This window comes from Macrobrachium rosenbergii, chromosome 34 (genome assembly GCF_040412425.1).
Source record: "Macrobrachium rosenbergii isolate ZJJX-2024 chromosome 34, ASM4041242v1, whole genome shotgun sequence".
In the NCBI taxonomy this organism is placed as follows: Eukaryota; Metazoa; Arthropoda; class Malacostraca; order Decapoda; family Palaemonidae; genus Macrobrachium; species Macrobrachium rosenbergii.
The window spans coordinates 5,607,954-5,626,027 of record NC_089774.1 but is presented as its reverse complement, the minus strand read 5'-3'; the positions used below and the strand labels follow the sequence as shown (position 1 = coordinate 5,626,027).

Sequence of the window (18,074 nt, the reverse complement as noted above, 5' to 3'; positions counted from 1 at the left end):
ATTATAAGAACTGGCGTCATTAGATAAATTTTCATATTCATGAGAATAATAATGGCTAATATCTTGCTATCATAGACTTCTATAATAATAATAATAATAATAATAATAATAATAATAATAATAATAATAATAATAATAATAATAATAATCACTCACACTTAACCTCAACCCAACAGAGGGTCTGAGGTGGAGGCCCCTTCGGTATTGGCAGCCGCGCAGGTATAGTTTCCCGAAGAGGATCTGTCGATGTTCCGAAGGGAAAGGACGTCCCTGGTCGTTTTGAGGTCCTCTCCTGGGGTCTCCTGCAGGGGGACGCCCTGTGGGAGTAGGGGGGGGAGGAGGGAGGAGGAGGAGGAGAAGGAGGATGTGTTCAAAGGATTTCGTTTCATTGATTTATGAGGATGTGTTTGTGCGAAGTTTTTGCAATGCACCTCCTGCCCCTCTCTCTCTCTCTCTCTCTCTCTCTCTCTCTCTCTCTCTCTCTCTCTCTATTTCTCCCTTCCTCTCTCTCTCTCTCTCTCTTATGTCTCTCTCTCTGTCTCTCTCTCTCTCTCTCTCTCTCTCTCTCTCTCTCTCTCTCACTATTTCTCTCTCTCACAGACACACACACACATATATAAATAAAGACAGACGGAGAGAGAGAGAGAGAGAGAGAGAGAGAGAGAGAGAGAGAGAGAGAGAGAGAGAGAGAGAGAGAGAAGACCATTCAAGACTGCCTTTAAAACCTACAGCGCCTCTGTTAATCCCAAGTACCTGGTAGACAGTCAGTTGTAGCGTCAGTCCCAAACACGATGGAGAACCTTATGATTTAGCAACCTCTCTCTCTCTCTCTCTCTCTCTGTCTGTCTGTCTCTCTCTCTCTCTCTCTCTCTCTCTCTCTCTCTCTCTCATCCACTTGGCGTTCGCCGATCTGCTCGGCTTTGAAAGAAACCGCATTTTCCCCCCAAAAGAAGGCTTTTTTGTGTGATGTTCTCAGACCGAGTTTCTTTTGTCATGCAAAGCCCGGCGTGGCCCGATGTATCGCGGGTCCTATCGCCGGGTTCCCTATCTATCTCCGGGTTCTCTATCTTCGGGTCCTATCTGCGGGTTCTTTCCCAGAAACCATTCAGTTTGTAGAGATCTTTCACCATCCATTCATCATTACCAGAGCCATGGCGAAGGGAAGGGTTCTTTGTTATTTGTACGTCAGGTTCCATTCTCTCTCTCTCTCTCTCTCTCTCTCTCTTCCTCTTGCTATGCTTGCGAAGGTGCTTGAAAGAGATTTTATACCTCTGAGAAATATGTAGGTAGCGTGCTTGCATGCGCCATTGTAACTATAATGATTACGAGTAAGCAAGAACACACGCTCTCTCTCTCTCTCTCTCTCTCTCTCTCTCTCTCACACACACACACACACACATTATATATATATATATATATATATATATATATATATATATATATATATATATATATATATATATATATATATATATATATATAGTCAAAAAAAGATATAATATTTTCAAAAAGAAAGAAATTGAAATATTTATCTTAGAATGAAAATCAAAACCTAGTCTCATATTGGTTTGCTAAGTGTCTTAACCACTGGACCACAAGTAGGAGAGTATAAGGAATATATAGACAGACAAATAGGAAAGCCTATGTATCTATCTATCTATATATCAGATAAATAGATAGATACAGAGACAGTCAAGAGGCAGTTATTTCCACAGAGCATCTAAGCCTAGTCTCATATCGGTTCAGGAGAGCATTATGCAATATATAGATTGTTAAATAGGTAAGCCTTTCTGTCTATCTACCTATCTACCTATCTATCTATCAGATAGATAGATAGAAAGACACAGAGACAAACAATTCACAATTCAGCAACTCACATTGAGAGCCCACTGGACCTCCAAGACCTCAGGATTGGCTCTGACTGAGCATTTCAGCGTGACGTCAGCGCCTTCCCTGAGGTCTCCCAGACTGGAGCCTTCCTCAGGACCCAGAGTCATTTGAGGTTTGTCTGGAAAGAGGAAAGAGATTCATGGACAGCTGGAAAAGCTGGAAAAGAAAATGGGAATACAAGAGTATTTATGAAACAGAAAATGGGAAGAAGGTTATGTATGAGATAGAAAATGGGTGGTAGGTTGCTTATTATTATTTGGGTTTCACAGTTTTCAGTGAGATTTATTTATGAAATTGACTAGAATAAATCTGGTAATTTTCATATATATATATAAATAATTATATATATAATTATATATATGTATGTATGTATATATAAATTGTTACATGCTAACCTCAGCCTTCTAACAAGCAATGGTTCGAATCCCACCACATCCTCAATAACTTCCAAATTTAAATTTTAAAGTTAAATTCTCATCCAAAATGTTAATCTAACTAACATTCAACTAACGAAAAACACTTTCAAAACCCAGAAACTTATTATTATACAACTTACACAACACAGAGAGGTGAGTTGTGTTCCTTAACACAACCTTGGGCAGACTGGGATTGGATCCGGAGCATTCCAGGGTCCCCCCGTCATCCTCCTGCGAGGGTAGGATGGTAAGGATTGATCGAGTGGTCCCGTCTTGTAGGATGTCTTCTACCACAGTCTGTCCAGAAAGATTAAAAGGATATTAGGATACTGTAATGGTGTTGGTGTCTCTGGGAAATGTGCTTTTTTGTTGTACAGATTATGTAGATATTTATATGGAATCTCTCTCTCTCTCTCTTTATATATACGAGTATATATATATATATATATATATATATATATATATATATATATATATATATATATATATATATATATATATATATATATATATATATACTTTCATTATCACTGTTAGTTAAAATAGTGAACAGCAAATACATTAAGATAAATTAATATAAGTTACAGGAGCTGAAACTATGGACCATGGCACTCTAAAGTAGTACCATATCCTATATCCTAAAGTTAGGAGCTCCTGAATCACTAAATAGATAAATAAATGACTAAATAAATAAAACAAAATCATAGGTACATTCAAAATTAAGTTTAGAAGACTTTGCAAACCGATTTCTGACCCCGTTTTCTATATTTAACCCCATTTTCTACATTGAATACGGCGGTTTGTTTACATTCCAAATCTCATTCCCGCCCAGAGGTTCTGAGCTGACGCTTCTTCTTCTTAAGTATTTCTTGAGAGAGGCTTAGACCCAGACGTTATCCTCGCGAGAATGCCTTTGGAACTTTGCTCTTTTTATATATTCCCTTCTTGGAATAATTACTCGGGAATAGAGAAAGCAAGAAGAGAAAGTTTTCGAGAAAAGGGGGAGGTATGAAGGTATCTTTGGGTGATAAAAGAAAAGAAATGAAATTATATTTTACCGTTAAATGCTTCTTTTGTGTTGACTTTCTCGCAACGAAAAGGGGATTAAGAAATGCTAAAGAATCCTCTTATTGCTGGGATTATGACTCGTTCTCCCTCCCTCTCTCTCTCTCTCTCTCTCTCTCTCTCTCTCCTTTCACTCTGAGAACTATTTAGAATATTTTCTTCTCTGAATGATGACAAAATCATTCTCCCTCTCTCGTAAATATCAACTTTGAAAGCAGAGGCCGATGGAACTGTCAACCTCATGCCCTCCTGCAGCCCAGAACCGAAATAGATAATAATAAGTGCCATGGAACACAGACGCATAAAGAAAGTACCGAATCACATCCACACATGTGGTCAAAATGGCGTCACATTTAGATACCTACAACCAACATGACCTAACTGAAAATATAGTGACCTAGATTGACCTTTGACAAACCACACAACCTAACTGAAAGCATACTGACCTCAGGTGACCTTTTGACCTTACCTCTTGGGCACCTGGCAGGCTTCTCCCGTCAGTCCCTCTCCAGTTGACCTTGGCAGCGGGGCGAGAGCCAATCACCTGACAGGTGACCCGCCTAGCCACGCCCTCTTTCAAGGTCACTCTCGGAGCCCCGCCCTCCAAAACGACGCTTGTGGGAGGGTCTTCAAAAGGAAGTGTATTTTGGAAATAAATCATTATTGTTTTGCATTGATTCAGTTAAATATAATCTGTTAAATTACCTTTTTTTTTAACTTACAGTAAATAATTATTCATTTTGTTTTTATTCAGTTAAATATAAATTTTTACATGACCTCTTTTTAACTTTCAGGACTTTGATATTTAAGTCAAGGTCTCTTTGCGTGGTGTTATTATTATTATTATTATTATTATTATTATTATTATTATTATTATTAACAGAATAGTAATAACAAAGATATAGACTAATAAAGATGTATATTGTACTTCAAACAACAGAATTGAATCCTCAAAAAACAGCCTTTTGCCAAAATCGAATTACTCAAAAAAGCTACCATTCAAATTCAACTTTTATGACCTTAGCAAATAAGGGTGATTTTCCCATATTTGTGAGAGTGGAATTGACGTGACGGATTCAAATCAAATTTCGGGGTGGGCCAAAGTAGAGTTTCTTTCATGAAAGGAAAGAAGTAATGATTCTCTTCATAATGAAATGGATTGTTCCAATCTAATCTTCACTGATAAAAAGGTTTTGAGCCGTAAATAATTTTATTATTATTATTATTATTATTATTATTATTATTGAAAAAGCATAGAATGTGTGATTTTTAGATGAATATTAAGATTAACAGATAAAGACAGCCTTGGTTTTGCCTTATGCAAATACTTGAGTACATATTTAATACTTAATAATAATACAATAATAATAATAATAATAATAATAATAATAATAATAATAAATAGATTTTATTATATGCATACACTTTTGTAAATGTTTTTGGGATAATAATAATAATAATAATAATAATAATAATAATAATAATAATAATAATAATAATAATAATAATAATAATATTTTATTGATATTTATTATGCATACACTTGTATAAATGTTTTTAATAATAATAATAATAATAATATAATAATAATAATAATAATAATAATAATAATAATAATAATAACCTAACCTAACCTAACTTAAACTTGACCAAACCCAACCTAACTTGAAACCTAACTTAAACCTAAACCTAATCTAAACCAACCTAACTTAAACCTAACCTAACCTAACCTAACTTACAGTGCATATCTATCTCAACAGAGACAGAGAGCGGAGTCGTCAAGTCCGAGTTTGACGCAACGCATCTCAGAGACTTGTTGAAGTCTTCCCGGGTCAACGGCGGGTGGTGGAGGTCATTGCTCGTGACCTGACCCGACGTGACCTCGCTGGCGTTGTCCAAAAGGTGGGCGCCCTCCCACCAGGTCACCATGGGTCTTGGGGATCCTGTGGAAGGGGAAATGGGATGAAGGATTGTTATTTAAGTAGCTGTAGGAGTAGATAGTTGAAAGTACTTACGTAACAAAATATCCTGAAGGGAAATTGGAAGGAAATGCTTAAGGGAAAGTAATATAAGTTTGAAATTGATAGAAATTACTTATGTTAAAAGTATCTAAAGTAAAGGAAGATAAACGAACACTTATAAATAAATGAAGCAAAGAGTGATTGAAATAAATTTTAAGAATATTTGACGGAAAATAAAAAAGAATTTTTCCTAAAATATGGAAAATGAAAGATGAGTTTATATATATATATATATATATATATATATATATATATATATATATATATATATATATATATATATATATACATACATATTTCTGCATTTATTTTGTACTTATCACCACATCACCAAAAAGCAGACATAATTTCTGTATTTTCTAAGTACTTGGGTATAAAAATAAGTTATCAATATACTTTCTAAGTGCAAACAGCAATTAGAGAAAGCAATAATTCTCTGCTGATTTAATAGTCTGTTCCTCGACTGAACTTTCTTTGTGTATCTTATGAGTTAACGTTCTTGACGTCTGATGAATAATACTTGATGGATGGAATTATGTTTTGACGAGAGAGAGAGAGAGAGAGAGAGAGAGAGAGAGAGAGAGAGAGAGAGAGAGAGAGAGAGTTCAATAAAGACTCTTCTTGTCTCATTGCTTCTTGAGAGAGAGAGAGAGAGAGAGAGAGAGAGAGAGAGAGAGAGAGAGAGAGAGAGAGAGAGAGAGAGAGAGAGAGCTCGCCATTAAAAGGTTTATTTTGAGCAGGGTGGCTGAAATACTTAGAAGGCTGATTATGGATGAGGTTGCCAGCCCTAAACCCTGTCACGGAAAGGGCCTTATGCCCTGGAAACACCAAAACTTACCTAGGTGGTCACACAAGCAAGCACTACTTTAGGCCTAATGTAACTAAACATCATTGACAGACTAAACCACTGACATATTTCCCCTGAAAAAAAGACTTTAATACTTTTCCCTCATATACATTAACCATCATCCAGCCCGGGAATGACCTCTCTTACTCCTGACCTATACCTAAGCATCAGGACGTTACGTACCGCCCGATAATCCGTATTTAAAACGACTTACCTCCGGTTGCTGCGCAAGTAAACACGATTTTTGTCTTCTACGTAAGGACCGATTGTTCCCTTAAGGCTTCTTTTGCCGTCAATGTTGCTGGTGATTTCGACCTTATCGGGAGGTGCTGGGGAAGAGAATGATATATATATATATATATATATAATCAAAACTTCGTAATTCACTGTTCATTTAGTTTTTTTTTTAGCATAATGAGCCGATTATAGGCCTAAAAACTACGACATAAATTACCATAAAGCGTAAAAATTAGCGTGATTTGAATAAACTAACTGTATAAAATAAATCATTAACATACAGTAACCCTGTAAACACAGAGATATATCAATCAAAACCGCATTAAACCAGGAATTAAACCAATAAACATGAAACAAAACCGTTTGAATCAACTCCGCGATACGACAGAATCGCCCAACAGCCAATTTGAAAACAAGACACCAAGTTGTCAAGTTCTTGTTTCGTTCTCAGTCTGTTCGGACATAAGAAAACAGTCTTGTATTAGCCTGTGTGGTGTGAGAGTATTATTGGCATAAACTGCGTTATCTTGTAGTTCAAAATAGTGATTTGTAATTGAGAAACTATCTTTATTTAGCAGGGAAACAGCTGTGTTTAAATGGGTAATTCTAATGAAGAGCTCTGCACACGGAGATATGTCGTTTCCGCACCTAGGTATTGTTTATCAATGAAGTTTTTTGACTGAATAACATAGAAAAGTGTTTATATAACGCCGTACGGATGAGATAATCTGAGAAATATACAGAGATGATGAGAATTTCGCCGTCTTTTGTTTATATTTTTACGTACATCCCCGTGGAGCTGGTACTAAAGATGGCGTCAGCTCAAGGGGATGAAAGTTAAAAATATAAACAAAAGACGGCGAAATTCTCATTATCTCTGTATATTTCTCAGATTATCTCGCCTATACTGCATTAATACACCCTTTTCTGTATAGTTCAGTTAAGAAATATCATTAATGAACAATATCTTCCTTAGAATTACCGATATTGTGTCTATATCGTAGACCAACTCGAAGCTGCCCTGAGGTAATCTTAAAGAAACCGCTTCCCTTCCTCTTACCATTAATAAATTTTCCGTAAACAAAAACGAAAAGTGACTTTAGGAAACCTTTTGTTTGAAGATTAATGAAGCCTCTTAAGAATGAACTAACTATCCGGGGAAAGGTAAGGTAATTTGATAGACATTTTTATCTATTTTTTGGTATTGCTATTTACCAGTTTAGGCAGATTTTTCCCCTTTGAAGATTTGTAAAGTTTTACGAAAGATAAAGAAGGTTGGGTTTTGGGGGTGGGTTGAGGGGAGGGGAGAGGGAGTATGCATTCTCTGTGAAAAGTACTAATGAACATTTCCACCAGATTTGATAAATTTCCGTCCAGTCATTCTTAAATCATCTTAGCAGACACAAACACTTCCTCATCATCTGGTTCTGTGCAGACATTCCCACAAAGTTTAGTCAAGTTAAGCCCATTTATTCAGCTGAAACATACACCAGCGACCATCCCAATCATTAACAGACAACTCAAACCCAACCCAGGGATCTTGAGACCCGAATTAACGAACCCACGAACCTGGAAACCCGAAAGACAATTGAACCCAAACGAGCTGTGGAGCCGACGGTCAATTATAGACCGAGCAGGTAAACATCCCCGCTACGAAGCCTGGCTCCATAATCGTCGGATAGATATAGACAGATATATAGTCCTATAAATAAACAGAGGCGAGCAGCGTTTGGGGGGTAGGGGGCGGGGGAAGAGGGGAGCATCGCCCCCTTACAGAACAAGGAGAGAAGCTGTATCCCACGTCAGAGGATCATAACAATTGTATCACCTCGTTAAGACACGGTTGTTCAATTTAGGTGAATGACGATTACCTGCTAGGCTTTCAATTCGAATGGTTCGCCTCTCTCTCTCTCTCTCTCTCTCTCTCTCTCTCTCTCTCTCTCTCTCTCTGTATACTTATTCTCTCATTCATTCATTCATTTATCGCCCCTTGCATTTTCATTCGCGTCTCGAGTAACAAATATATACATCCCATTGAGCCAATCAAGGGGTGTAATGGCCGTCCATTTTCCAATTAATTTTTGTAATAAGGCTTTGCTCCCCCCCCCCCCCAGCCACCCTCCTCCTCCTCCCCTCCTCCTCCTCCTCCTCCTCCTCCTCCTCCTCCTCCTCCTCCTCCTCCTCCTCCTCCTCCTCCTCCGGAAACATAAATAATGGATTAATAACATTTCGCTGATGACTCCCTCTTTGTAGTTGTATTCGTAAAAGTGACACACATCCCACTTCTCTATCCCTCCCCCCTTCCAATTTTTTATTTGGAGCCATAAATATCATGATAATATTCGTTCCTCGTGGTGGGGAGATCGGTGTTGAACGGGCCATGGGACACTCTGAGGCCTGAGAGACGCTGGAATGACTGAGAGCGTGAGGCGAGTGATTGCTACTGACACTTGCGGGCAGATCTGGGTTCCTGGTCTGGAGACGCGGTAATGGGCGACAATAAGGCCTGAGAGATAGGTGACGGTGCTTGCAACAGACCTCCAGAGTGAGTGCAAGGCCCCAAGGTCTATTTTTTGGAATGGGGTTCCAGGCCCTTGCCCATGGCCTTAGGATAGCTGGGCCTTGAGTAGAAGGAGCTTAAACTACAAAGAAACTGGGAAACTGACCAATAGCTGGACCTTGAGTTGAAGGAGGTTACACCAATAAGAAGCTGGAAAACTAACCAATAGCTGGACCTTGATTTGAAGGAGGTTACACCAATAAGAAACTGGAAAACTGACCAGTAGCTGGACCTTGAGTAGAAGGAGGTTGCACCAATAAGAAACTGGAAAATTGACCAATAGCTGGACCTTGAGTTGAAGGGGGCTACACCAATAAGAAGCTGGAAAACTGACCAATAGCTGGACCTTGAGTTGATGGAGGTTACACCAATAAGAAACTGGAAAACTGACCAGTAGCTGGACCTTGAGTAGAAGGAGGTTACACCAATAAGAAACTGGAAAATTGACCAATAGCTGGACCTTGAGTTGAAGGGGGCTACACCAATAAGAAACTGGAAAACTGACCAATAGCTGGACCTTGAGTTGGAGGAGGTGACACCAGTAAGAAACTGGAAAACTGACCAATAGCTGGACCTTGAGTTGAAGGAGGTTACACCAATAAGAAACTGGAAAATGACTCTCAACTTACTAACAACAATCAACCTGATTCTGAAATTCCTCGTGGGACTTTCCAGGTAATCCACTCTGCACCTGTAGTCTCCCTCGTCCTCTTCCGTGACGCTTTCCAGGACGAGTCCTCGCTGACCCGGGTCAGTTTTAATGTAGGCTCTGCTGGACATGTTCTCGTCAGCCCAGTGGTTTGCGTTTTCCAGCGTGCTCCCTCTGGAATCCAGGCTGTAGGGACGGGAAAGAGAAAGAGAATAGTTTATCCGGAAAATATGTTGGAAGGTTTTTATACTGGATCTGGTAAATGAATCTTTTCCGCAGTGTTTTGCTCTTTCCAGCGTACTTCCCTGGAATCCAGGCTACCAGCATATAAGCAATAGACATGAAAGAAGAAATGAGAGCATTTCCAGTAAATGTTAGAGGTTTTATATTGGACGTAATCTCATTAGTACAGGGTTAGTATTTTCCAGGGAGCTTCCCTGGAATTCAGTCTCTACGAACAGAAAAGAGAAATTAATTTCAGCATTTTGTGTTTTTACAAACTTTATCCAAAACATTTTCATCGCCATAGCAATTTCCAGTCTAATCTCTCTGGATTCTTGGCTGTATGAACAGAAAAAACAAAAATAATTAGTTTATTTTCAGTATGCATAATTAAACATACTCCCAATACACTTTCACAAAAGTGTTAACGCTTCCAGATGAGTTATAAAATTATCAGTTTACACATCGTGATTAGTGTGAAAATATTCTTTGTCAACTCGACACAAATGTCTGTACTTTTGTGATCAATTGTACACAAGATAATTTTTGATATTATTTGATACATAATCTTATTTACAGTATAAAGATTTTTTCTCATTTTTGTAAATGATTGTTGACAAGATTAAGAGATGTTTAAAATGAAAATATGTACGGCAGATAAAAATCATTAGAAAGACATCAGAGATAAACAGTAACAGGGAGAATAGATAACAGATTTAAAATTAATTTGTACCTTACAAAAAGTTTATTATTATCATTACAATTATCCTGTGTACAGGTTCCTGGATGCGTGCACTGTACCCAGTATAAACAGATCAATACATATACTAAGTGGTTTATCCAAACAGCCACTTAATGAAAGGTGTATTCAGCCAGGTAAGCAGGAGTTAACGACCGTTTACAACTATCCAAAAACCATTTCAGAAAAGTTATATAAAACTGAAAGAAACTCATCTACTCGTAAGAGTTTTTTGTCACGAAGTCTTTTCCAGGGGAAATGGTTGGTTTTGATTATTTCTTGGAAAAGATAATGACCGTTTAATGACGCGACGTTTGGTTTCATTAGAGACGTTTAGGGAATAAACATGTATCATTTAAAACTGTTAATTCGATTGGAGGGAATCTTGGAACGGGTAATTTAATTATCGAACAATTTTTTATTGGAATAGGATTCATTTTCAACTTTGTAATGAAATCATATTAAAGGGAAATTTATCAGATTAAATGAATGAATTATTGATTATTAAATTTATAAAAATAAAGACTTTCATACCCCCCAAATCTTGACTTACCTGTATAACTGGGCCCCCAAACTTCTTACCTGTATAATAGGTTCCCCAAACTTCATACCTGTACAATAGGGTCCCCAAACTTCTTACCTGTATAATAAGTTCCCCAAACTTCATACCTGTACAATAGGGTTCCCAAACTCCTTACATGTATAATAGGTTCCCCAAACTTCATACCTGTACAATAGGGTCCCCAAACTCCTTACCTGTATAATAGGGTCCCCAAACTTCATACCTGTACAATAGGGTCCCAAAACCAACTCACCTGTATATTGGTGTCCCCTCATTACTGTAGTAAAACAAGACCAAGTGTGTGGAGTCATCCTTGATTGGGGGGTCCATATGACAAGGTAGGAGCACCCTGCCCCCCACCATGGCCATCACCTCTGTCAGGGGACCTGTCGAAAATGGACAGAGGTCATGATAGGTCACTGGAAAGTGGCAGAGGTCATGATAGGTCACTGGAAAATGATGGAGGTCATGATAGGTCACTGGAAAATGACAGAGGTCATGGTAGGTCACTGGAAAATGGCAGAGGTCATGATAGGTCACTGGAAAATTGCATATGTCATGATAGGTCACTGGAAAATGATGGAGGTCATGATAGGTCACTGGAAAGTGACAGAGGTCTTGATAGGTCACTGGAAAGTGACAGAGGTCATGATAGGTCACTGGAAAATGACAGAGGTCATGGTAGGTCACTGGAAAGTGGCAGAGGTCATGATAGGTCACTGGAAAATTGCATATGTCATGATAGGTCACTGGAAAATGACAGAGGTCATGATAGGTCACTGGAAAATGGCAGAGGTCATGATAGGTCACTGTCAGAGGTCTGATAGGTCAAAAATGGCAGAGGTGGTCAGAGGGTCATGATAGGTCACTGGAAAGTGACAGAGGTCATGATAGGTCACTGGAAAATGACAGAGGTCATGGTAGGTCACTGGAAAATGACAGAGGTCATGATAGGTCACTGGAAAATGACAGAGGTCATGATAGGTCACTGGAAAATGACAGAGGTCTTGATAGGTCACTGGAAAATGACAGAGGTCATGATAGGTCACTGGAAAATGACAGAGGTCATGATAGGTCACTGGAAAATGACAGAGGTCTTGATAGGTCACTGGAAAATGACAGAGGTCATGATAGGTCACTGGAAAATGACAGAGGTCATGATAGGTCATTAATTGTGAATTATTAGCCTTCAGCATATCCACAATTATTTTAGGATGAGGTTGCTAGCCCCACGCCCTTCTCCAGTCTAGCTGCGACCTATTACAGTGCCTAACTACCAGGGTCACTACCCGGGTTCGATTCCCGAGCGAGGTGGCATATTTAAGACACATCCCACTAAGTACAGTTATGCCTCTGTTGACCTGAGTGGTTAATTATGTACCTGTTAGTTAGTCGACTGTTGTGGGTCGTAGCAAGGATAGAGATGGTGAAGGGGTTAGCAACGTCATTCCTTTTGATAATAATAATAATAATAATAATAATAATAATAATAATAATAATAATAATAATAATAATAATAATAATATTTCATTCTGAGGAACAAACATTACTGTTCTTTAATATGTAATAATTTTTGTTTGTTTGTGATTATATATTTATCTATTTATCTTTGCATACTTGTCATTTATTTATTATTCTCTCATTTCTTCTTCTTATTCTTTATTCTTCTTCTTCTTCTTCTTCTTCTTCATTCTTCTTCTTCTTCTTCTTCATAAATACTAAGAAGAATGACATACATTCGTAAGATGAATTTCACCCAACAATTCTTTATCTTCTCTCTCTCTCTCTCTCTCTCTTACCATTATACCTATTCTCTTCATCTGCCCCATTCCTTATTCATTATCCTTTATATCCTTCATCCTTATCCCTGCCTTCTGAAGGATGCATAACACCCCAGACGATAAATCACTCATATTTCTTTATTTTTTTATAATGAGGAAACTTTCTGAGACACATTTGCAAATTTAAGACATATTTTCTCTCTCTCTCTCTCTCTCTCTCTCTCTCTCTCTCTCTCTCTCTCTCTCTCTCTCTCTCTCTCTCTCTCTCTCTCTCTCTCTCTCGAGTACCGAGAGATGGCTCCAAAACAGGTGATTAATATTGCTTAGTTTTTTATGTAAATTTTTTTTTAAATATTCAAAGTTTAAATTCTTTGTTTTTTTTTGTTTTTTTTTTAAGTGGGAGGGGAAAGGGTGTTTGATAATTGTGGTAAGGTTATTTTAATTAGTGGATGAATTATGGTATAAGTTAAGATTGTTGTTTTATGTATGTATGTATAATGCATGTATATATATATGTATATATGTATATATATATTATGTATGTATGTATGTATGTACATATATAACAGTACATAATATTTGTGAACTAGTATTTGAACCTCTCTCTCTCTCTCTCTCTCTCTCCCTCTCTCTCTCTCTCTCTCTCTCTCTCTCTCTCTCTCTCTCTCTCTCTCTCTCTCTCTCTCAGTAGTCCAATAACAAGCTTGTCAACAGCTCTTGAAGACTTTCCGGGCAAAATGCCAAAAAAAAATTTTTGCTTTTTTCTTTTCATAGCAAGTATATATGGCGGCCATATTATCTTTTTATCGTCTTATCTCTTTGCCATTTCATCTTTTTTTTCCCTCTTGAGATAAGTGTTGTGGGTAGAAAGTTGCTGGACAAAGTTCTGTAATAAAATTATAACAAGGTTTTTTTTTTTTGCTGCCCATAAGAGAGTTTTGAAAAAATATAAAAAGTTTTCAAAGTTTTCTGGATAATTTTGGTTTTTGTTTTTTAATATTTTGGTGATTGGAATTTATTATTCTCTCTCTCTCTCTCTCTCTCTCTCTCTCTCTCTCTCTCTCTCTCTCTCTCTCTTTCTCTCATTGAATCCGTTCCTTAAGCTAGACTGAATCTCTCTCTCTCTCTCTCTCTCTCTCTCTCTCTCTCTCTCTCTCTCTCTCTTCCTTATCCTAGAACGCAAATCTCTCTCTCTCTCTCTCTCTCTCTCCTCTCTCCCGGTCTGTTCATTATCATAGAACGCAAATCTCTCCTCTCTCTCTCTCTCTCTCCCTCCGAGTCTGTTCATTATCCTAGTACACAAAAAAACTCTCTCTCTCTCTCTCTCTCTTCTTCTTCTTCTTCTTCTTCTTCTTCTTCTTCTTCTTCTTCTTCTTCTTCTTCTTCTTCTTCCTCCTCCTCCTCCTCCTCCCCCTCCTCAATATCGCGCAAAGCAAAAGATGATCATCTTCTCCCACAAACGATTTTGCCACAACCAACAAAAATGGCGTCTGGAGCAGGAAGTCGAGTTTTCATCAAACTTGATGTTCCTTTTTGAACTCCGCTCTGATCCCGACCAGATAAGGATGTTTCCTTTAGCACTTACTACTTCTGTGTGTGTGTGTATGTGTGTATGTGTGTGTGTGTTTGTGTGTATGTGTGTAATTAGGAATGTTGCCTGGAGCCTAATGGCTAATTAGATTGAAAGTATTTTATAAGTACCCCTCAGCCTTTTGTTAATGAGTCACTTATATTCATTATTATCTTCGCTGCTTGTTCATTTTCATCTAATATTAATAACAATATTCATAAGAAACTTATACATATATACATGCATAAGTTCTGTTTAAATTTAATAGAGAATTTTAGGCATTTATTTATTTTTAAAATTGCTGAAGTTAATTTTTCGTCAAGCATAGGTCTAGTGATTTGAAATTTTGCTGAATTTATATATATATTTTAGTGTTTTAATTTGTCTTGCAGGCAGTGAATTTAGTTTGAAATTATTTATGTCTATATATTTTTGTATATTTGTATGTATACATGTGGATGTATGTCTGTATACATACAAAAATGGGGAGACAGCACAGATAGCACTCCCTTTCAGACATAGACCAATCTGCCTTGTGGTTCAGCCTTCGTGTTTTCAAAACCAAACCGATGGAAATCACACTAAATGAATCCACATCATTTCACATCACAACGACCCATCAGTGATAAAGAACAAAGCGATGTGTCCAAAGCACATTCTGATGTCTCCCCACGACGTCTGAGATGTCACGAGACGAATTCCATATCTGATACATCTCCAGACCCCAGAAATGACGTCATTGAATCCTAATGACGTCATTGAAAGGCGTTATTCCGAGGCCTGAATATCGAAACGGGTTTTCAAATATCTGGCCATATTTTCTTTTTGTTTCGGACAATGGAACGGGGCTCGATGAGCGTGAATTGAACGATGACGAATGGGAATGAGCCAATCGACCTGTTCCCCTTACCGGTCATTCCACTGAGTTTTGCCCCCAGGTCGTATGCAGATCGCAAAACCGGATAAAAGAGCAGGTTTAGAGGCATGCAGTAAATAGAATTATCCTAACTGTCCTTCTATTTAATCCTTTTCTTGTCTGTTGTTTCTACTTTTTCCCGAAGTCGACAAGAAACTCGAAGAGAAGATAATTTCTTTCCACTTCTCTTCCGTATCTCCCTTTCTTTTCAACTCTGGTTAAGTTCAGGAGGGAATATGTCACTGGGGCCTAATGTGGTTTTAATAGCAGATTGGCTCTCTCTCCCTAACCCCCACCTCCCACCCCACCCCCCAACAAAAAATTAGGCTCAACTTTAGACAGGAACCATTGCTTATCTCTTCAGAAAGGATTGTATCTCGTTAATCATTTTGATTAACGGATTTCTCCCTCTTGGTGATTATTTTTTCCTTATTTAATGAGATCATGAGTCAAGGGGATATAATTCTCAGTCATTTTTCTACCAGAATGAAGTTTCAAATACAAGAAGCTTCAAAAGATTTGAGCAGAAAGCGATCTCACATCACTTTCTCTTGCAAAATTTGGCTGAATGTAATTTTCGTGTCACTGTCATGACAGATTTTCTCTTGGCCATAGACAATCTCACACCACTGTACTGGCAAACTTGTGTCTGGAAAGAGACAGTCTCTAAGTCTGACAATTTTTATGACAGAAGGCAATCTCATATTGTTTTTTTTTTTTTTTTACTTTGGCCGAAGGCAACACACTCATTCTGCTGTTCTGACAAATTTTGTCTTTGGTCAGATGCAGTCTCACATCACTGTCCTGACAAATTTCTCTTGGCCAGAGGCAGTATCATCCCACTGTTCTGAACAATCCTCATCTTGGCCAGAGGCAAACTCACACCACTTCTGACAAACTTTGTCCCTGGCAAAAAGTAATCTCTCAAAATTATTTTGACAAACTTTGGCTTTTATAGAAGGCAGATTCGTGCAACAGCTCTGACAAATATTGGCTTTGTCAAGAACAATCTTAAACCGCTGCTCTGACAGATATCAGGTTTGGCAGAAGGCAATCTGATACCACTGTTCTGAAGTTAAGGCCATGACTAGCCAGGAGGACCTCCCCACTAAAGTTGCAGAGTTAAGAGACCCATTCAGACCAAATCGCCTGGAAGGGATAAGTCTCCTTATTTCATGGAGTGCCCCCTTCAGGAATATCAAGAAATTGTCCCAAATTCTATTACCAGAAGAAAAACCCAGTCAGTGCTTCAGAAAGAAAACTGAATGAGGAAACATTTTGCCACTCTGAAAGGAAGGAACAGGTGTCAAACATTATGCAAATTGACAAGTTCATTTCGAAATGAGGAACCTCCGAAACCCATCTGTACCTGATATATTACCACAACTCTCCAAAGACGCCAGAAATCACGACATTCAAAAGTTTATTGAGACAAAACAAGAAAAACTTAAAGTGGAACAACCTGAACGAGGCACCTCGAACCATCCACATCTTACCAACATTCTCGTCTAATCTCTTAATCACTGGTGTTTAAATCTCATTACATTTTTCCTTAATGGCTTCGTAATATTTCTTCTCATCTCCTCGTTCCGTTGAAGTTTTATTCTCCTGGTAATGTCTTCTTCTCCCCTCCTGATGTTCAAGGTTTTTTCCCGTTCGAAGTCCATTACATCTGACGCTTTCCTGAGTGCAGTTGCATTTATTTTCCGTTCCGTGTTTTGTTTACATTTTGCGCCAGAGAGTTGCTTCTTCCTCTTCTTCTTCTTCTTTTCTAAGAAGGAAATCTGGTGTCTTTTTGCAAGACACTTTTGTTCATCAGGTGTAAATTGAAACGAATAGTTATAGATGCATTCTAGATACATTGGAAGGCTTCTCTCTCTCTCTCTCTCTCTCTCTCTCTCTCTCTCTCTCTCAAGAAATCTGTTGCCTTTGTAAGACACATTTTGTTCATCAGGTGTAAATTGAAACAGTTGCAGATACATTTTAGTTACACGGCTCTCTCTCTCTCTCTCTCTCTCTCTCTCTCTCTCTCTCTCTCTCTCTCTCTCTCTCTCTCATTTGAAGAACCCACTACCAGTAATACACTACCAGTTGAAGGAATTGTAAAACAGAAATTGACAGCTTAGATATAAATTGACTTTTGGTTTTTTGTGCTTAAATGCTGATGGTTAGAATTATCATAGTTTTTGTAACTAATTCAAATGTGGGTATTTTTATACTTTTAAATATTTAGCCATAAATATTCGTTAATACCGAATTCAGTGTAACTTTGGTGAAACTTAACCCAAAGGGAACTATATAAAATAAGTGCAATCCATATGTACGCTTATGTACAATGCCTTATGTATATATATATATATATATATATATATATATATATATATATATATATATATATATATATATATACATATCTTTTTTTTCATGCATCTTATTGTTTTTCATGTATATTTTATTCATTGAAATTTGTGTGTCAAAACATCAAAAAGTTTTTTCGAAAAATATCGCAAATCTGCGATTCATTATAAAAAAAAAAAAATCTGGACAAAATCCCCTCAAAATATTTATGACCAGGAATAAAATCCTCAAAATACGAACA

General features: G+C 37.7%; 1 protein-coding gene across 2 annotated transcripts in view; it reads right to left on the bottom strand.

Moving 5' to 3' along the window:
- Positions 1-163: 163 nt before the first annotated feature.
- The window catches only part of LOC136856106 (cell adhesion molecule 3-like), a 29,902-nt gene continuing 11,991 nt past the window's right edge, over positions 164-18,074 (bottom strand). Inside the window, exons 1-6 of one of the 2 annotated variants that reach the window (XM_067133755.1) lie at positions 6,454-6,568; positions 5,111-5,314; positions 3,841-3,998; positions 2,447-2,603; positions 1,878-2,008; positions 164-317 (exon numbers count right to left, since the gene is read on the bottom strand). In XM_067133755.1, the coding sequence (XP_066989856.1) occupies positions 165-317; positions 1,878-2,008; positions 2,447-2,603; positions 3,841-3,998; positions 5,111-5,300 (789 nt within the window). In that variant the 5' untranslated portion in view covers positions 5,301-5,314; positions 6,454-6,568 and the 3' untranslated portion in view covers position 164. Of the gene's footprint in view, positions 318-1,877; positions 2,009-2,446; positions 2,604-3,840; positions 3,999-5,110; positions 5,315-6,453; positions 6,569-9,665; positions 9,872-11,461; positions 11,595-18,074 lie in introns of those variants that run through there. The other variant, XR_010858238.1, reaches the window with a different exon arrangement.